The sequence below is a fragment of the Gadus morhua genome, chromosome 10 (assembly GCF_902167405.1).
Source record: "Gadus morhua chromosome 10, gadMor3.0, whole genome shotgun sequence".
Classification (NCBI taxonomy): domain Eukaryota; kingdom Metazoa; phylum Chordata; class Actinopteri; order Gadiformes; family Gadidae; genus Gadus; species Gadus morhua.
In genome coordinates, this window is record NC_044057.1 from 16603792 (window position 1) to 16623705 (window position 19914).

General features: G+C 45.9%; 1 protein-coding gene across 5 annotated transcripts in view; it reads right to left on the reverse strand.

Annotated features, from left to right (window-relative positions):
* atp8a1 (ATPase phospholipid transporting 8A1) overlaps positions 1–19914 on the reverse strand; it is a 103864-nt gene that overhangs the window by 47354 nt on the left and 36596 nt on the right. For 3 of the 5 annotated variants that reach the window (XM_030367535.1, XM_030367534.1, XM_030367532.1), the window contains 9 exons: positions 19525–19613; positions 16568–16612; positions 13581–13653; positions 8390–8495; positions 6316–6398; positions 4812–4861; positions 3765–3834; positions 3144–3228; positions 2118–2257 (listed from right to left, as the gene is read on the reverse strand). In XM_030367535.1, coding sequence (XP_030223395.1) covers positions 2118–2257; positions 3144–3228; positions 3765–3834; positions 4812–4861; positions 6316–6398; positions 8390–8495; positions 13581–13653; positions 16568–16612; positions 19525–19613 — 741 coding nt within the window. The remainder of the gene's footprint in view (positions 1–2117; positions 2258–3143; positions 3229–3764; positions 3835–4811; positions 4862–6315; positions 6399–8389; positions 8496–13580; positions 13654–16567; positions 16613–19524; positions 19614–19914) is intronic. The other 2 variants (XM_030367537.1, XM_030367536.1) reach the window with 1 other exon arrangement.

Genomic DNA, 19914 nt, shown 5'->3' on the forward strand with positions numbered 1-19914 from the left:
ACCCGGCAAAGACGCTAGGTTTTAGCTTGGTTTGAGCGAGGTCAGAAGGGGGGAGATCAATGTAGTTTTAAGAAGAGACTGCACAATCGCGCGCACACACACACGTATATATATGAAAGCAGGCACACATGCGTACATTTGGGACCGCAAACATACACGTATACAGGTGCACACACACACAGCAAACCCACCACCCCACAAAGGTTGGCTTACACACACGCGCACACACACGCACGCATTCGTAAGATCTCTACAGAGAGTCATATTACACAGATTGAATTCTGTGTAGATAATCAAGATCCTAGGACTAGATATCTTTAGTCCCTCAAAGGCTTTTGCTGAATTCATAATTGTAAAGTAGTAAAAAAGCAAATCTCTCGCTGACCAATTGGTTTGCCAATTTTTTTTAAACAGGGAATATTGTAGGATATCTGTACATGAATCAACTTGGTAAACAAATCCTGTCATTCAGGCATTGGATGCCCTAAATGCAGTAACTTTTGAAGAAAATAAAGTTTCCTTCATAAAATGTCAAAAGAGTGAACAACGTGCGTCATTTTTATCATAAAATTCACCTCTGTACAATTTTGGCCAACATAATCTTTCCGTCTGGATCTAGTTAGCGGGACTAAACAGTGACACTCAATTCATCAGACTTACACTTGAATCTAGTGCGCCACCTTGTGGTACTGATACCACACACACACACACACACACACACACACACACACACACACACACACACACACACACACACACACACACACACACACACACACACACACACACACACACACACACACACACACACACACACACCACCCCGCCGGGCTCTTTAGTGTCTGTAAAATCACGTTCCCATATCCAGAGTTTGGACGTTTGAAACTTTTAGTTTGGGAATCATAAACCTCTCTCGAAAGTTAGTGCGGTAATGTGTTACACACCGACCAGCGTCTCCCCTGACCCCTCCACCACCACCACCACCACCACCACTTCCCCCGGAGAGCTTTTACGTGAACTTTATGATTGATGGCGTCCATTTGTGTCGGTGGAGCCTTGAGGGGCCACTAGGAGCCTCGCCAGGGGCCCTGATTTACGAGGCCGGCCGCACATGTTTGACCAGCGCGTCCACATCAGACGACGCTCACAGGGAAGCGATTGTACTTCCTGCCCTGTGCTAGCTGGGAACACCGACGCACACACGCACGCACGCAGCACACACACAAACACAGTAATATGTGCGCGTGTGCGTGCACATCAACGCGTGCACACACGTACACGCACACAAACACATACAAACACACACGACATGTAAAACCACGTACACACACACACACACACAATCAAACCAAAAAGCACGGTGGCACACTGTGCGACATACACACCGTGACACACCAACATAAACACACACGCACCAACGCACGCACGCACACACACACACACAGACACACACACACACACTTCTAAGCGTGTATAGGTTGACGTGACGGCCACTAACGACCCGGAGGTCCTGACTGGGGCTTCCAGCGAGGGGAGCCCGTTTGATGTGAGCGGCCATGTTGACTGGGGTTATTCAAAACGGAAGGCTCTGCTGAAAGGTAAACATGGGATTAGGAGGGAGGCTCGCGACAGAAGGGAAACAGGCCACATGCCACGAAGGACCGAGGACCCAGAGCGCTGGTCGGTGGACCAGAGCAGAGGTTAGAGGAGCGGAGAGGTTGTTGTTGGGGAGAAGGTCCCAGCCCGCTGTCATGGAAGTCTTTGATGGAGCAGAACAATCAGAATTGTTTGCGTTTAAAGCCTGGGTTTCTTGGAGGCTTCTACGATAACGTATGTTTCCCAGTGTTGTTGTAATTTTCTAAAACTATGAACCTAGTATTATACAGTATAATGATGTTGAATCCAGAAGAAATAGCGCTGCTAAGCGATCTAAAATGGCCGTGTTGGATAATCAATCCCCATTTTTATATCCGTACTCGATCTATATTTATCTCTCTCTCTTCATCCATCTACTCGTTTGATCTATTCACCGCCCCCCCTCCATTGGTCTATCATCTATCCATCCGTCTACCTGTCTGTGACTGTGTCTACAGTGGCTGGGGTGAGGTGACGCCCACCTTCTCTATGAGCTCGTACGTCTCCTCCATCTTGAGGGAGCGGTTCTGCAGTGAGGTGGAGGCCCTCTGGTGGATCTCCAGCCACTGCTGGTAGGTCGACTCGCTGACCTCCGCCACAGCGAAGCACAGAGTGCGCAGCCCTGCAACGACAGAGGTGACATCGACGATCAGAGCTATAGGGGGAACATTGGAGCGGCTAGGAAAACTACAAAAATGGCGGCTTGAGCAGGTCAAGATAATGAATGGAGAAAATGAAAAGTGCAGAATGGCTTTAGGAATCTGACCACGGTGCCTAATAGGGTTTATTTAATTATGAGTGGTACTCAAGTGCAACACATCACAACGCTGTCAAGTATGTGTTTAAACTAAAGTCTGCAATTTGGCAGATAAGATGTTCTTGGTAGAGATGATCATAACTCATCATTACTGAAGATGTTATTGCATACAACTCTAGAGCAAAAGCATTACAATTTGAATGTAAAGATCATCCTATTTAAAAGTAACCCAACCATTACCCAATAGCAAAAGCACTGGAAAAAAAAACCACAAGATGGCTACTAAATTCAAAATAAATCAAACATTTCACATATACTGTTGCATAGCACATTTAGTCCCACATCGGCCACATCCGACTAAGTCATTGTACAAGACTAACGCAAGAGGGCAGTATTACCCCAGATGTGAAAACAGCCACAGTTTATGTGCCTACATTATCTGATGCGGTTTCTCTAGGAGCTGGGCTTCATAACAGCACTTCTTCGAGGTTCTCCTTTATGTTGTCCTTAATTTTGATTTGCATCATTTAAGAACAAACAAAACAATGACAAATACAGCAAACCACCTAGACCTAGCCTTAAAACTCAAATTCAGTCGATGAGGGATTGCTCTATAGGTTCCTGGGAGTTAACTGATACATGGGATGCATACTAATGGGATGCATACTAATGAGATGTATAAAAAAAAAAAAGAAACAACCGTATGTAGCTCTTATTGTTCGCCTACAGGGGGCACCGTTTCCCCACTCACCCTCGGTGGCGAACGTTTCCAGGTGCTTCAGTGTGATCTCTTTGTACCTGGAGCTGTCGGCGAGGCGGTCGTAGACCACAGTGTCCTGAAGAGACAACACACCAACGTTGGCCACTCACACCACAGGACAAATATGAATCAACAAATGAACGAATGATTGAACGAACCACTTGGTCTTACGGAACAGTGCTATCAGGTTCAGGAAGAGGGCTAAGTTGGAGTTGGGAAAACGCGCATAGAAGCCCTGATTAAGACTGATGAAGGATGGCTGTCTTTTTCGTTTCGCCTTGAATAAAGGTGTGATCCGACTGGATCAGACTGCCCCCCTCCATTTGGCGCAGTGGGAGAGACTGTATGTTTTAAATAGTGATGTCATTGGCACTGATCTTAACGGGGCTCTCAAACGACATGTTGTGCTGCATGATTCCTTAAATATGTTTCCAGTCTGAAAAACGGATATTTCAAAACGCTGGTCTTTTTGATTTGTCTACTGCTGATGGGAGGGGCGGGAGGGACGGGAGGGACGGGAGGGACGGGAGGGGCGGGAGGGACGAGGCAGAGCGTTTCCAACGAGGGGCGACGGTCTGTCATGCGTTGCCATGGAGAGAGACAGGCACTCACGGCTCCTTTGCAGTACAGGCGGATCTTTCCGGATGGGGTGCGTATGATGACCGACATCCTCTTCCTCGTGCTGAGGATGGGGGGGGGGGGGGGGGGGGGGGGGGGGGGGGGGGGGGAAAGAGAGAGAGAGAGAGAGAGAGAAGAAACATAGAGAGAGACACAGATGGTTAGAAACAGAGAAAAGGAGAGTGATACAGTGATACAGAAAGAGAAGGGAGGGGGGTGGGTGAGAGAGAGCAAATACCAAAGGTGTTACCACCACTAAAGCTAAGCTAATTATCACCTCGAGCAGGCAAAATGTAAGACATAACGCCTCAAACACAACTGTGCTGTTTCTCCTTTAACTTGTATTGGAGCATAGTGTATGAACAGATGTCGCAAAACAATATACTATAAACATACATTTCCTATATATTTTTACTTTTTTTTTAAAAAGTATAATAACTAGAGTTGTCAGTTAAACGCGTTATTAACGGCGTTAACGCAAACCAATTATAACGGCGTTAAAAAAATGATCGCGCGATTAACGCAATTATTTTATTTTACAAAAAAAATATACATATATATTTTTTTTAAATAAAACAAAGAAGCAGTAGCCTGACTGCTATGTTCAAATGACATTTGTTCAAAGCAGTCGTTTAATTGCACTATAGGCTCTTTTTTTGTATCGTCCTGTTTTGATCAGTATATGCCAATGTTGTTATCAATAAAAAATCATTTGCACAAGGCAAGCCGATGCACTTCACCATGTTGATAAGAGAATTAAAATGAGAAGAATTATGGGACAAAAAAATCAAGGGATATTTAGCATAGAAAAATAATTTGTGATTAATCGCGATTAATCGTGAGTTAACTATGACATTAATGCGATTAATCACGATTCAATATTTTAATCGCTTGACAGCTCTAATAATAACAGCTTCTATCGTCATTATCATCATATGCATCATAGAATCTTCATAGAATTGTCCATGATTGCACGAACAAGCAGACCAGATGGTACGAGGCCAGTACCTCACAGATGTGACCTATTAATAAGGTGAATACCTTGTGAACTCCAGCACATGCAGCAGTTCATACTTCTCCTCCTTCCCGATCTGAAAACACATGACACATCGTTCCAAGATTAGAAAAGGGCAGTCTTAAAGAGCACGTAAAGTAGAGACACACACACACACACACACACACACACACACACACACACACACACACACACACACACACACACACACACACACACACACACACACACACACACACACACACACACACACACAAACAACCCTTAGCCAATCAGGCTTCAGTTTAAACTTTAACAGTTAAAATCGGTTAGGGTTGGTTAATCTGTCTTTCAATCAGTCAACACAATTGGCAACGTATGAAGAGAAAGAAGGAAACACGGTAAAGCAGGTGAATTAATTCTCTTAATTGGAGAGGACTGCTCAGTGCAGGCGATCAGCTGATTAAGGAGACGTTGCGTTGCGCGATGCGAGAACCTAACAGGAAGGTTAACACAACTGACCCGAGCCTCTGAGACAGAGCGCCCGCTTCGCCAGCTATAATAAGCAAACGCTTCTGGTCTTCCGGCCTTTACCTTATTACCCTGAGGTGCAGTCACCCTGTTAGGCAATTAAAAAGCACAAGACACCGGGCTGACCTTAGAGCCTTCAGAAGACACACACAGCCCAAGAACGTCATAATTTAATCATGGGATTTAAAGGTAGCTTTCTCTTTTCCGTCACATCCGCCAATGGGGCTGTCGTTTGCAGGGAAGTGTTTTTGGGGTATTTACTTTATTGCATCGCCCGGAGGCAGCGTGTTTTATTAGATCCGGATGAAACCTGGATAAGACCACGAGCATGTGACTTTACACAATGCCCTTGATTGTTCAATCCGATTAAACGCTAATGCTGTGAAATAGCAACAGCGAGAGAGCAATAGACGTTCCTCCTGACATTTAGCCAAACAGAACATTTCTGAACAATACAATTTGCGATGTGGGAGGTTTTCCACAGGCCATGACAGGCCTCCTTAGTTTCAACACGATTGCCCTTTAGACTCACAGGCCGCAGCCAATGCACAAAGACTCCTATTATTGGCCATTTCATCATCAGACCGACATCACTTCCCCTGATAGAAACACATTCATCTTTAGAGGGGACATATTATACCACCAGGTGTGAGTGCGATTAGCCTTACAAGCCGTTTAAAAAATCGGCCCCATATGACATCACTAGTGGGCGTGTCAACCTAGATATGTTCTGCATAGATGAGCATCGTTTACTTCAGTCCACTGGGTAGGCTGGTAGACTGATCTGCCCAGCACAGATCTAGGTGGACACGCCCACTAGTGACGTCATATGGGGCCGATTTTCGAAACGGCTTGTAAGGCTAATCAAACTCACACCTGGTGGTATAAGATGTCCCCTTTAAACACATGTCATTTGGTAGACCAACCGGGTCTTACAACGAGATGACACGCTTAGAGTCAGCATTGGGATGGAACCAACTGACAACCCCCCCCCCCCCCCCCTTTAAATTCCAGTCTCACCGAATCCAGGATGACCGTGTCGGGGGTCCGGCCTGTGAAAACGAAGCCCAGGTTGCGTGCGGCCCTCACAAGGGCTCCCTCGTCTGGGGGAGAAACCGGGACAGAAACGGGGAGAAAGAGAGACACACATTCAACACGTCAGGGGACACGTCACAAACAGCAGGTAAAGGCGCAGGACACTTTTTGTTTTGCAAGACTGTGTTCTGTCGTTTACTGGCCCACTGGACACGATGAGGGGGTCAGACCACAGAGCGACTGCTCCCGGTAAATGGTTCCAGCACCTCTCTACAGAGTAACTCCCCTCAGACAACGAGCCCTTACTGTTCTCGTTAACGGTAGAAAAAAGACGGTGCTGCCTTTTTGTTTTCTATCAAACATTGATGGAGGGGTGCTGGGTGTATTGTCGCCAACATTGTAGTGGCTAGGGAGCTCAACTCCCAGGAGGTTCTTCTGTGTGTGATCCCTGATGACTGCAGCCTAGCTGAGAGTCCACCTTCAGCACGATTCAACCTATGATAACCCCTAGCTGCTTCTGAATGACCTGCGTCTGTGTCAACCTAGATATGTTCTGCATAGATGAGCATCGTTTACTTCAGTCCACTGGGTAGGCTGGTAGACTGATCTGCCCAGCACAGATCTAGATGTTTCAAACATAAGATCCAGATCTTATGTTTGCTATAGCTTTCTGCTAAAATCTTAAATACATTGCCCTTTCTAAAAAGCTTTTTTAACTTTGCCTTTATTTTCTATTTTAATACTAAAATGCCTTTTTCTATTTTACCCATTTCTTTGCATATGTTTTTCTTTTACTTATCTATTATTTTATTTTATTGTATGACAATGTTTATATGTGAAGCACTTTGAGTCTGCCTTGTGTATGAAAAGTGCTATATAAATAAAGTTGCCTTGCCTTGCCTTGCCTTCCCTACTCAATATGGTTTTGGTAGGAACCACGTATTCAAATAGATAACCCATAGCACCTTTTTTCTCCCTGTACCTACGCGGACAACTAGTGGTGTGCGTGGGTACTGCAGGTGGTACCTGGGTTTTTATTCTTGGTTTTTCTTCGTTGGCCTTTGCATTACATTTGATTGTGTATACATAGCAGTTTTTAAAATAGTGTTGCTTCTGTGCAGTCCGATTTGTACGTTATCCAATGTTATGTTTTCCATTGATGTTTTGCGTTACTTCCCGTATGATACAAATACACACTGGAAGCAAAAGCATCATTGCTGACTGTTTCCCACTGGCCAATGCCTTCTTGCAGTAATAATTGTGTCCAAAGGGGGCGCTGTGCCACTCTTTCTGCTATGCTTAGGAGATTTTTCACCTCAGGAAATTTGATTTTCCTAAAGCTCTCTCTCGCCTCCATCCTTAATGTTAATTCTAATTTCCATGAGTAATATTTAGCAACTGAATGTCATATTTTTTTAACAGATTACAATCGCCAGTTGTTCTTTGTTCTCAAAGTATTAAACATCATCTGATAAACTGCTCCGGTCTGTTATGAAAGGGATAAAGGCTGGACAGCTTGCTTGCAAACCAGGAACATTTCCTTTTTTTGGTGTTATCCAGTTCATCAGTTTGATGTTGTTTCAAAGTCCTAATGGAGTCTCTTGAAAGTATACGCAGCAAAAATAGAGACAAACCAGAGACCAGAGACTAACTTTCAACTTTTACATTTTAACTTGAGACATTTGGGTTTGAGGGTTGAAACGTTTACACCCGGACTACTCTCCACCGGTGAAGGGTGGAGGAAGTGACCAGGCTTGTTTTCATCAATTATTTCCCTCACTCTAAGATGTCTGGTCTGGTCTGGTCTGGTCTGGTCTGAGGAGGAGGAGGAGGAGGAGGAGGAGGAGGAGGAGGAGAAAGAGAAGAAAAAGAAAGTGGAGGAGGACAAGAGAAGGATAAAGAGAAAGACAAAGTGGAGGAGGATAAAGAGAAGGATAAAGAGAAAATGATGATGACGATGATGATGATGATGATGATGATGATGATGATGATGGATGATGGAGGAGGAGGAGGAGGAGGAGGAGGAGGAGGAGGAGGAGGAGGAGGAGGAGGAGCGTACCGGGAGAAGCGGCCTGGTAGGAGATGGATCCATCGGTGTGCTCCGGTACGGCTGTGTGGCAGACAGCCATCATGGTCATGAAGTCCAGGATCACGCCTGCTGTAGGCTTCACACGAGGGGAGAAAGAGAAGGAGAGAGAGAAAGTTTGACCGGGTTTGTCTTTGGAATCACAAATAAATTCAACAAAATGGATGAAGACATTATGCGCAGTACAGTTACAGAGTTTCTCTCAAAATCAATATTTATTTTAAGCATTTGGAAGTAGGACAAAGCAACGTGGGAACAAACTGGGCTGTTTTAGCTTAAATATGATGTTATTTACAGTGATCGAGCATTCCAGCTGAAGAATGGCGATGCCATATATAGATAGTGTTTTCACCGAAGTACAGAAAACTTTGCTATATACGAGATCATCGATTAGCCGTGCGCCAGCCAGGACAAGAAACAAACTAGCTTGGCCTTATTCCGAGCAGGTTTTGCCAAAAGAATAGCAGAAAGAGCCACTGAGTGGCTGGCCTGAAGCCAGTGGAGGCAGAGCTACTGTACAATAGGGCTGGTCTCAATACGATCCTAAAGCAGACATACTATTCACTTCATCAGGTACACCTTTAGTCTGGTGAATCAAATATAGCAATGCTCTCGTCAATAGTAAATGAATTAACAAAGACAATATAAAGCAAGCAATATCTACACAAAATTGAACGACTGAATGGTAAACAGCAGAATAAAAAAAACATTCTGCACAAAGCAAAATAAAGAATGAATAAATAAATCACATGAAAAACAAAGAATTTAAAAAAAACAACGCTGTGAGAAAAACAAAAAAAACGATAATCCATTCCTAGCCGATATATTGTGACGACGAGCGTGACGAACACCGTGACGACCAGCATGACGACACGCGGTCAACCGGCTGGCATCTGCTGGGGCTCAGCTCTGACGGCCGAGGGTTACTTGGCCCCCGACCTGCAGCGAGTGACCTCCACCGGGGCCAGGGGTCTCCCCCCCGGGCCTCTGGGGGACGCTAAGTGGCGTTGACGGGCGGGCTGGCAGCGAGACGCGTCATCGCCCAGCCTCTCGTGGTGGATGTAAAAGAGCTGACTAGGACTCTGGGGGACACTGGTGTACATCGTGACGTCAGCCAGGCTCAGTCTGGGGTTTATATTGCTTAATGTACGTACTTATTGTGTGTCGTATTTAGTCACAGTACTTAGTTATGTAGCATCAAATCCTAGCTATCTTTGTTGCATACGGAGAATGGGTTAACCTAGCGATAGTTAATGTTTGGCACTTGGTTCTGTGAACATCCTTACTGTACCGACAGTGATATATTGTTTCACTTTCTTATTACAAATGTACTTATTGTAAGTCGCTTTGGATAAAAGCATCTGTTAAATGCCCTCAATGTAAATGTCAATGTAAATATTAACTCTGGGTTATGATTGACAAGTGGATAATCACACGTGAAGATTGTAATCGCAAGGCTTAAGTCTAGATAATGATAAGACATTACGTGAATTTGCCTGCGTGATTCTATGGATGTGTGCGTGTGCGAGTGTGAGCTTGCCTGTCCGTGTTTCCTGCATCTGGGTGCCGGGCCCTAATGAAGCCATTTGGTTCTGCTACATCAACAAACAACCTACACAAAGCCTTGACGGTCTAGGAGTCAAAAGATGGCGCAAGCCCCAGTCCTTCCACACAATAGCTCCTCAAACAACCGAACCCTTTATGCATTTCTGAGGGAAGCCACGCTTTGTGTGCATGTAGAAAGGCTAGGCTTTCATGGCTGTGTGCTGTGTGTGCCTTGGTCGCTGTTTCAATATTGGCCCCTGCCAGCAGACTCCATAAACAATGTGAGAGAGACTCGGAGAGGCCTTTCTCTGAATGGAAGAACACAGCCTATTACTGACCTGGATCATGCTATAGCAGGTCTTTCAGCCTCTGGACTAGGCATTACGGTGCGTGTGCATGTGTGTGATTGTGTGTGCTCATCTGTGTGTGTATGTGTGTGTGTGTAAATAGAACAGGCCATGTAGACATGGACCTAGGCTTCAGCCGCAGTATCAGGGGTGACGGTTAGCACGCCGGCAGCGGCTTTGACCCCCGACCGAGACTTCTGGGTAATGAGTGTCAGCGCCACGGTGACAGACATTCACAGCTCTGGACGCGACCGCGGCGGTAGAAGAGGAAACCGGGCCAGAGAGGCTAGAATCTTTATGAAATTAAGACACAGAGACCAAAGGGACATGCAAACACTGCTCCGTTTCACTTTGAACACAAAGAACACACCGTCAACCGTTTCCTAAGTAATTTGTCATTTGTTTTCACGCCAATTTCGTCAATGATTCATTTTAAATTTGACAAGGCTGGAAGTATGTCGATCATTCTGGGTAATTTATGGTGGAGGATACATTCTGGGATCAGTACTTTATGGTGGGATTGTCTAAACAACGACCCATGCAGTGAAGGATTAAGGCGGTGATCAACATAAGGGAACAGACCTTTCGCCGCCATCCGCTGGTAGCAGCGACTGGGCCGAAAACGCGACACAAGAGGGGTTTTCGGTCTATTTACAAACTGTTAACTCCTCATCAACAGAGTACTCCCCCTCTCTGACCTCGCCACTCTATTAGCCTCCACACTGAAACACGCTGCAGGCAAAGCAGAGATGGTGGCCAACAAGGGGGCGATTTCACTGAACGCTTTGAGTGAAACCTTCTCACGTTCACTCGACACTCGCGATAAACAACGGGGTCAAGTGTTGGCGTTCACACGTCGAAAAAAAGACACTGAACTAAAAATGTGTTTTATTTTTAAAAGGGGGAAATAAACACCGACAGCTCAGACACGTAGCGAGTGTGGGCAGAATACCGACGCCACCGCGCGCCGTTCAACACATCATCATTAGGACTCCTCACAGAGACCAGAGCAAAACAAACGATTACAACGTAATAATTAAGAAAGGCCGGGGAGACAAACGCTGATCCGAAGCTATCTCGCTAATGTGTCGTTGCTGTAATAAACACGGCAAACAGCGATCATAACACGTCCCCACTCCCAGGGGTAACGCTGTCGTATGTAATGAGGCGTGGCACGCAACACGCACACACGCACCACAAACAATGCTGGTGGTTTCTCACTAATTTACCCGTTTTATAAAGAATCGATAAACATGTACCGGTAGGTTACCAGCCAAAAGATTCACCGTCAACACATCGGTTTCCCTGAGCGTGTTGTCATATGCTTTCATATTAACTTGGTCGATGATTCCTTTTGAATTTGACACGGCAAATTCTGTCTGTAGGTTGTTTGCATTTTTGGAATGGGTTGAACGGTGCATCCTAGGTAATTTGTGGTGGAAGATATGTTTTGGGATTAGTGTTCTGAGAATCAGAATCAGAAAAGGTTTATTGCCAAATACATTTACACATATTAGGAATTTGTCTTGGTATTCGTATTTGTGACACCCTGGACTCAACAAACACACACTCAACAAACACTGCTGCAAATTTCTCAATTATTTGCGTGTCCGATAATGTAAAGATAAACATTCACGGTTGGTACATCTGCCTCATCAATCAGCAGGCTGATCCTCTATGTCCCCGTAGGTGGTGTTGACTAAGTGTCCCGCGCTGAGGCCATGACAGCAGCCATTTTGAGAGTAAACACGCTACCAGCAACCACTGCGCAAGTTGAGGACTAATTGGTATTGCACATGTGATCTCCACATGTGGACAAGCACTGTGTTTACAAGGACATGCATGATATTTTAAACCTATAGGGACATTGTATGACTTCAAAGACCCATGTTATGTGATTTTTTTAAATATAATTTAATCTCATTGACAGTAATTTCACCCTCATGAGTTGAGTTGGCATCTTTGAAAAAAATAAAATCACACCTTAAAAATAATCAAATGGTCATGAGCGAAGTGGTTGAAGAGCAAACAAATGCATTTATGCATTTAAGTAGTGTGGTGTGGTTACGTTTCTTCATCCCCTAGCCAGCATGTTCTACAGTCCACAGTCTACCTGTAGACGTCGCTGAGCAAGGCGTACAATCCCTTCCTGCTCATGAATCACACCCAAAATGAGCTTTCAAAACACTAATGATCTGCAAGGTTTTGGATTAAAGTGTCTGCTCAACGATTAAATAGGAAATAGCAACCTGTCAGAAAGCAAAAATATTGAAATGAGGAAATGGGCCGTGACCACACACTATTTATTACTGACACACTTGCAGTGTCGTTTCTGCATTTCGAGAAGTGTTGGTGACATTTCTAGAAGTGTTAAAAAAACCAACACCTCGACAAATGCGCCAACAGCAGTCGTGGAGTAGCGTACAAACAAGCATTGCGTTAAAAAAAAAAAGATTGGCAAGAATGTGTTTCTCCCAAAAATTCAAGTCAGTCCTATTTGACCTTGAATTCAACATCCAAGATCGTACCAACTAAGCAGTAGCAGTCACCCCGACACAAAAAATGACACAAGGGAGCCACCACAATGTGTTGCTCTGTCTTTAAAAACAAAACAAGAAACAGATGTAGCTAGAACAACATCGAAGTAAGCAAATGTGTTTGCTCTAGAATTCAGAGGGATTTTGGTAACAACTAAACAAAGTGCCGGTTTGACATCCTGCCGCCTTGGGCTAACTAGCTAGTTGTTTACACCAGCTCTAAAGAAGACATTCCGCACACCCCTGGGGAAATTCAAATCTAGCCGTTAACGCTGGCGATGGCGTGATGCTAACTTTGCCGTCAGTGGCGCCCGTCCACAAAAGACATCCTGACGTACTGAAGAGAGCAGCAAGCCACCAGAGTGTGGAACAGCTTCTGAACATCGGTCCAGAGTGCTGACTTGAACACTGCCGATTGTATTTCTTCGGTCTGTGTGTTGTTCTTTTTTTAATCATCTCTTTAATGTATTTATAGACCAAAAACATGCACCCTGGAAAAACCCAGCAAATCAGGAAAATCGCGTGGCATTAACAGATTTCCCCCCCCCCCACACACACACACACACACACACACACACACACACACACACACACACACACACACACACACACACACACACACACACACACACACACACACACACACACACACACACACACACACACACACACCCCACCCCTCTCCGCCGTCCCAGCGGGGGGGGCGGAGGACTGGGACGCCCCGGAGTTACTTACGTGATTACTCTGGAGGTTTTCCAGTAAGCTTGGGTCATTAAACTCAGCCTCCTCTGACGATTGCGTGCTGTGCCTGGGAAGGAGAGAGAGAGACAGCAGAGTCAGAACCGGCATGCCCAGTGAGAGGGGATGGGGGGGGGGGAGGTTTAGAACACAATCACAAACAAACAAACAGACCACTACACAACATGCCAGACAACGGTACGTCCTCAAACAGCTCCCATGTTGGGCAGGGGGGAAAGTGGATGTTAAAAAGGTTACACAGAAACATTTGGAGCATGTTTTATTTAAACCAGAAACTCATCAAGGTTAACCTAAGTCAAGGAAAAACATCACTGATGGCTACACTGAGGTAGAATAAAATGCTTAGTGGTTTTCCAACAAAGCCATAGGTGGCTGTACTTTGATTCTGGCAAAACATCAGCAAGAAATAAAACAACCTGAAAGCCTAATGGTGGAGTCTCTTCCATCTCCTGAACCAGTAACACAGAGTAGTCTTCGCTTATGTGCAACCACAATACCACACAAACACGACCGGCATTCACAACGGCTGGTTTAACAGCCATGGCTGCAGAGAAGCATCACAAGCATAGTATGCGTTTATGTGCCACTGCACTTTGCTGCGGACCCCCCTATGTTTCAGCTCAAAGGTTGATGGATTCCTAAGGGCGGTGCGTCTGATCTTACACAAGTGGTGCGCCGGTTGCCTGAGCTTTTGGTTTGCCAGTGGAAAATATCAGAGGGAAGGAAAGTGGTCAGGATGACTGCACTGCACAACAGCAGATGCCAGCAGAAGCTGGTGATCACAAACATGTCTTCTACGACGCATCCTGGCTCTTCAAGAAAGGAAGCGATACAGAACAAAATAAGCGAATCGATAATAGGAAGACAACTATGTCAGTTGAGAATAGTCATCGCAGTGAGCGAAACCCTAAAAAAAACAACACAAATGTCATGTACATGATGGTACGTGACGATACACTTCAAAACAACCCGGAGGCAGGATCAGTTCATCAAAATGCAGCGACCGTGTCATGCGGGGGTGGGGGGAGAACAAGATGCAACATCTGCCAGATAACACAGCTAAAAACAATAATCTCAGTCATCCATCTGCCTGGGATACATTGTCTCCAGCGCACGTCTCTCTCGCCTCGTGGTCCGTGATACGGACTAAAAATAGCCTGCGGACACTCTACCACCACTGCCCCCTTCCCGTGTTTATCGATCGATGGCACGATAAAGAGAGGAGCGGTAATGTATATCAGGTGGAGGAGGACGACGCCTCCTCGGGGCTATTTTTTCCCGGAGCTAATTAAATTCTCATTCGGACTGCTCTCCCGCCGACCGGACCTGTTCCGTTGAGGCTCCTTAATGCCCGTATAGTTCAATTTAGGGAAGGGCAGGAAGCTCTCTAATAGAGGATACGCACGAGGCTACGGGCGTGTCATAACACAGCGTTCAGGTGGCGCCACGTATCAATCACACTCATGGGGGGGGGTGGGAACGTGCCCCGGTGCAAAGTAAGAGGTGGTCTTATCTCCCATCGACCGCTAAGAGTCTTTGCATAGAGAAGAGCGTCTGTAAAAACAGCTTCAGGATATTGTCTGATCGTTTGTGATCGCAGCGTTGTTGTGTCTGTTTCAGAACAGAACAGAACACAACGTATACCCTTCTCTAGCTTACAAACACCATACAAAACGACCAATCGGACAGAATCCCATCCGATTGATTATGTGTCCTTTCCGACCCCCGTATAGTCAACGAGCAGCTATGAGCCACAGGCCCAGGGAGAGGTGCAGGCTGTTTGGAGTAATGCAGTAAGACCCGTCAACGGCTTTGATGAGGTTTCTTGGGCTCAAGGGCTGGCAGTAGGGAGAAGGCAAGTCAGTTATTGATCATTTGCTGGCACAAAATGTTCTCGTCACCATGGAAACAAGGGCTATTGGCTGTTCACCAGTTGATGGCTGTGCGTTCCCCTACTACGCTACGGTCCTGTGACACTCGCTCGGTGTATTGTTGCGGACTGCTACTGCAACACGGGCCAAAATGGCTGACAACACCTCAAGGTGTCGGAGAGAGAAGGGAGGCTTACACTGCCCGTTGAATTTCTGAATATTAACTCAAGGTTTATGGCACCCACACAGGTCACAGATCATCCTACCACGATACACAGTGGAGGCTCATACAGTTTCATGGCCGTACAGTTTGACACATCATACATTTTTCCTCCGCAGACCTCCCATGCTTGAATCCATTTAAATGTTTAAAGAAAGAAAAGCAGCAAAAACAGATTTATTTTCGTTGTTAGTAAGGCAGCAATCCATCCTCCCACAAGGCTCTCCCTGTGAAACAGCCAACCCATCCTTCCTAGTGTGGGCATTAGCAAACAGCTCTACTCCCCCATGCAGAATGGATGAGGAGCACCCATGCTGCGATCTATAGATTACAAGATTAAAGCAGCACGATAGAAGTGTGTGCGTGTGCGTGAGTGTGTGAGTGTGTTTGTGTGTGAGAGTTTGAGAGTGTGAGAGTGTGAGCGCGTGTGTGTGGGTGGATGGGTTCAAGTGTGTGAAAATGGATGTGCTGACATTTCCCCTATTCTCGTCGCAGTGAAACACCCCAGTGTTGCACCATTGAGCAATAGATGAAAATCAAGTGTAATGTGCATGAAAATATAACAGAGGAACTCCAAGTGCAAAATGCACACATTACCAGGGGAATCCTCCCGAGATCTAAACGAGATGGGAGCACAGATGTGTGTGTGGTTCTAATTGGGATATGAGCAGAAAGAGAAGGACAAGCAGCAGTCACATTCAACACACGCCAGAGCACTGAACACACGGTTAAGAAAACAACACCAATAAATACCTTTTCTTTTTTCAAGGCCACAAATTTCCCACAATGCAAAGCAGCACTCTTTACGTCACATAAGCAAGGGGGAAGGAACACAAACTACCAGGCTTATCACACCCAACAAGTCGGCTTACCGGTCTTCCTCTGCAAAACTACCCTCCTCTGCCTCTGGGTTGTGACTGTAGGAGCAGAGGTGGGAAGAGAATGCACAAACACCTCGTTTGATTGGTCGAAGAGGAACATTTAACAGGTTGTCATTTCAGGGGTAAGTGAGTGGGAGAGCTGCACGTTATCAGGACGGATATAAAAACCATGGAAACAAAAGACTAATATTTTGACATTTTGTCCGAGTCATTTCCAGCTTCTCGCGGGGAAGTGTTCCGTATTGCGGGCAAAATAATAATTACCCAAAAAAAAGATTGATGTTTGAAAGAAACCCTGTAGGTAATATGACGATAGAGTTGTTTTTCCAGGAAGATAACCACGGGAACCCATGCGAGCCGTCATCCAGGATCACCAGAAGATGCCGTGGATGGTCATAGCGACAATACATGGTTCACGTCAGCATAAGATACGACTTGAACATCTTATACGTTGTCTTCGGAGGAATATAAAGTGTAGGATGTTTTTAAAGGAGATGGTAAAGGGGAAGTAGAGGCAAAAGCAAGGACATTGAGGGAAGCTCGGAGGATGCGCTAAACCGAAACATCAGAGAAACACTCAACCCCATCTCTAAGGTCACCATCACAGCCACCAGAAATACCTTGGGCACTTGCCGCAAATCCATAACCGCTGTGTGTGTGTGTGTGTGTGTGTGTGTGTGTGTGTGTGTGTGTGTGTGTGTGTGTGTGTGTGTGTGTGTGTGTGTGTGTGTGTGTGTGTGTGTGTGTGTGTGTGTGTGTGTGTGTGTGTGTGTGTGTGTGTGTGTGTGGTCACATTTGCTCAGTCTTGTCATGCTTAAAAATCAGTCAAATAGAGTGCTCATGACCAAGCAAAATCTTAGAAATAAAACAAGAGTTACACAATTTTCCGCCAACTTTTCAATGACTAAGCATTCAGGGTACTTCACTGAACTGCATTGATTCAAACCGTTTCAAGCAGTCATAATGTGATGATAGGAATACATGAAATATATATACCGCCCAAAGTTGTACTTTGCATACAACACCCATATATCAACCAAAAATAAATGGTCTGAGGCAAAGCCACTCTAACAAGATTGATATACGTATCTTTATTGCAATCCAATGAAATATTGCAATAATATTCTCAAAGTGACCAGAGATGCTGTTACTGCAGTTCAGTTAGACTGATGGCAGTTTGTGACTCACCATCTCTGATTGACAGCTACTTGACCAATCGAAAATTGCAATCAATGGTACCTCACCAGAAATGGTGCTCTTTGATTCAAGAGTTTTGTGGCTCTTTAAAAAATACATCCTCAAAAATAAGTTGCACCCATGTGAGGAATTCAACAAATATCTAAACACCCATGGGTTTGGATTCAATAACAATGATCAAGTTCTTTATAAAAGGCAACAATAAATATAGTGTTATGCAATATCTGCATGCAGGAATGTTGTCTGTGTGGGTTAGGGTGTGGTTTCTCAGTCATTTAGACTCAGACCACCTCAGTTTCCCCCGTTAATTGCATTGGTTCTCCAGTCTAAACTTCTCAGGACCAAATACTGTGATGCATTCAATAGCATTTCAGAAATAGTGAACTGCACTTTTTGCAACAAAAGGTACAAAAAATATACTATATGTTTATCAGGATAAAAGTTATATCCGGATAAATTACCAACATGATCGATCCCATATTGGAAGTCGGTTTCGAGCAGTCTGTTGGTGAATAATTAATATTTATGAGCATGGGATGGGTTTCACTGCAGTGACCTTCGTCTTAAGAACACAGATCTGAGAGGCGAGGACACTCATCGTCATCATCAGCCCTTCCCCTATCCATTGAATTAAACCCTCCTCCATATTTATAAGAAGCTTCGGAAAGAGTCCCTGAGCTATAGCTGTTGAAAACCTGAGAGGGACCGACTCCTGCCCCACCCTCCCAGACCTGGAGCTCAATCAGAAGCAACATTTGAAAACTAAAACTGACTCGATGATTGTAAAGCCGTCACAGCAGGAGATAAAGGAAGCTATATCCCGGATGGCCTGCGGACGCACTCTGCACTCAACTCAAATCCAGATCGTACACTGTTGACAAGGCGGTCGACAACGACAAGTCGTCTACTCCCTGGATGGGGGGGGAATAATGAGAGATAAAGCAAATGGGGAGCACTCTAGATAAAGCCCACTCACATGTCCTTCAGCCTGCGCTTCGTCAATCACGTTTTTAATTGAAACCTAATGGGATTAATCACGTGCTATCACACTAGTCTCTCTCTCTCTCTCTCTCTCTCTCTCTCTCTCTCGGAACAAACGTGATGTTCCCGGCCGTGGCATCGAGCCCTAAAATAGTAGAGCGATGAGGGGTGACGTCACCGCGCCTGAAGGCGTGGACGCAGAAGGAGTCGAGTGACGTCACGGGGATCTTACAGTGGTGGACCGGCTCCCTAGGCACCACAGAAGGTGTGTGTATAAATAGTACACGTCATGGCGTTCAGCATTCCAGTTGAACTTTTACACTGCTTGTCTGAGCGGCCCATCTCTGTGCTGATCTCGGACCGCAGGCGAGAGCACAGAAAAATAAATTACTAAAGAGAAAAAAATAAACATTTCACGCCGACAGCCAAACTACTGCCGAGAGAACCCCCCCCCCCCCCCCCCCCCTCCCCCTCCTTAGCCAACGTCTGCCTGCTTTCTTTATTTATAGTCTGCGTGGAGAGGACCGCTGATGTGGCTGCTAATGAGAAGGCAGTTGGGGGGGGCAGGGGGGGCAGGAGGGACAGGCGCGGGCAGATGTACACCCGTGCACACGGGGCATTTAATGAAGGCGAGAGGAGGAGAGGCCTTAAGAATGAGACCGCATGGAGAGACGCCTGGGCGGGGCTGTGAACAATCGGTGGGAGGGCGGAGGTTAGGTGGGTGCATTTAGGTTAGGGTGGTGGACGGTTGTGGGTGGATGAAGACTCACCCGTAGGTCACGCCGGCGATGGAGCACTTCTTGAACTGCATCACGTTGCAGGTCAGGGTGCCCGTTTTGTCCGAGAAGATGTATTTCACCTGGGTGGGGAGGGGAGAGAGGAGAGGGGGGAGGAGGAGAATGAGAGAGACAACAGGGGTGGAGAGAGGAGAGAGAGAGAAGAGAGGGGGGAGGAGAAAGAGCAGGGAGGGGGGAAGAGGAGGATGAGAGAGACGACGGGGGAGGAGAGAGAGCAGAGAGGGGGGAGGAAAGAGGAAGAGGGAAGGAGGGGGTGAGTGGAGAGAGACAGGGGGGAGGAGGAGAGGAAGGAGAAGGAGAGAGAGCAGAGAGGGGGATGAGACGTGACTGAGAGTGACAGTGAGCCATGTCTCTGTGCCAATC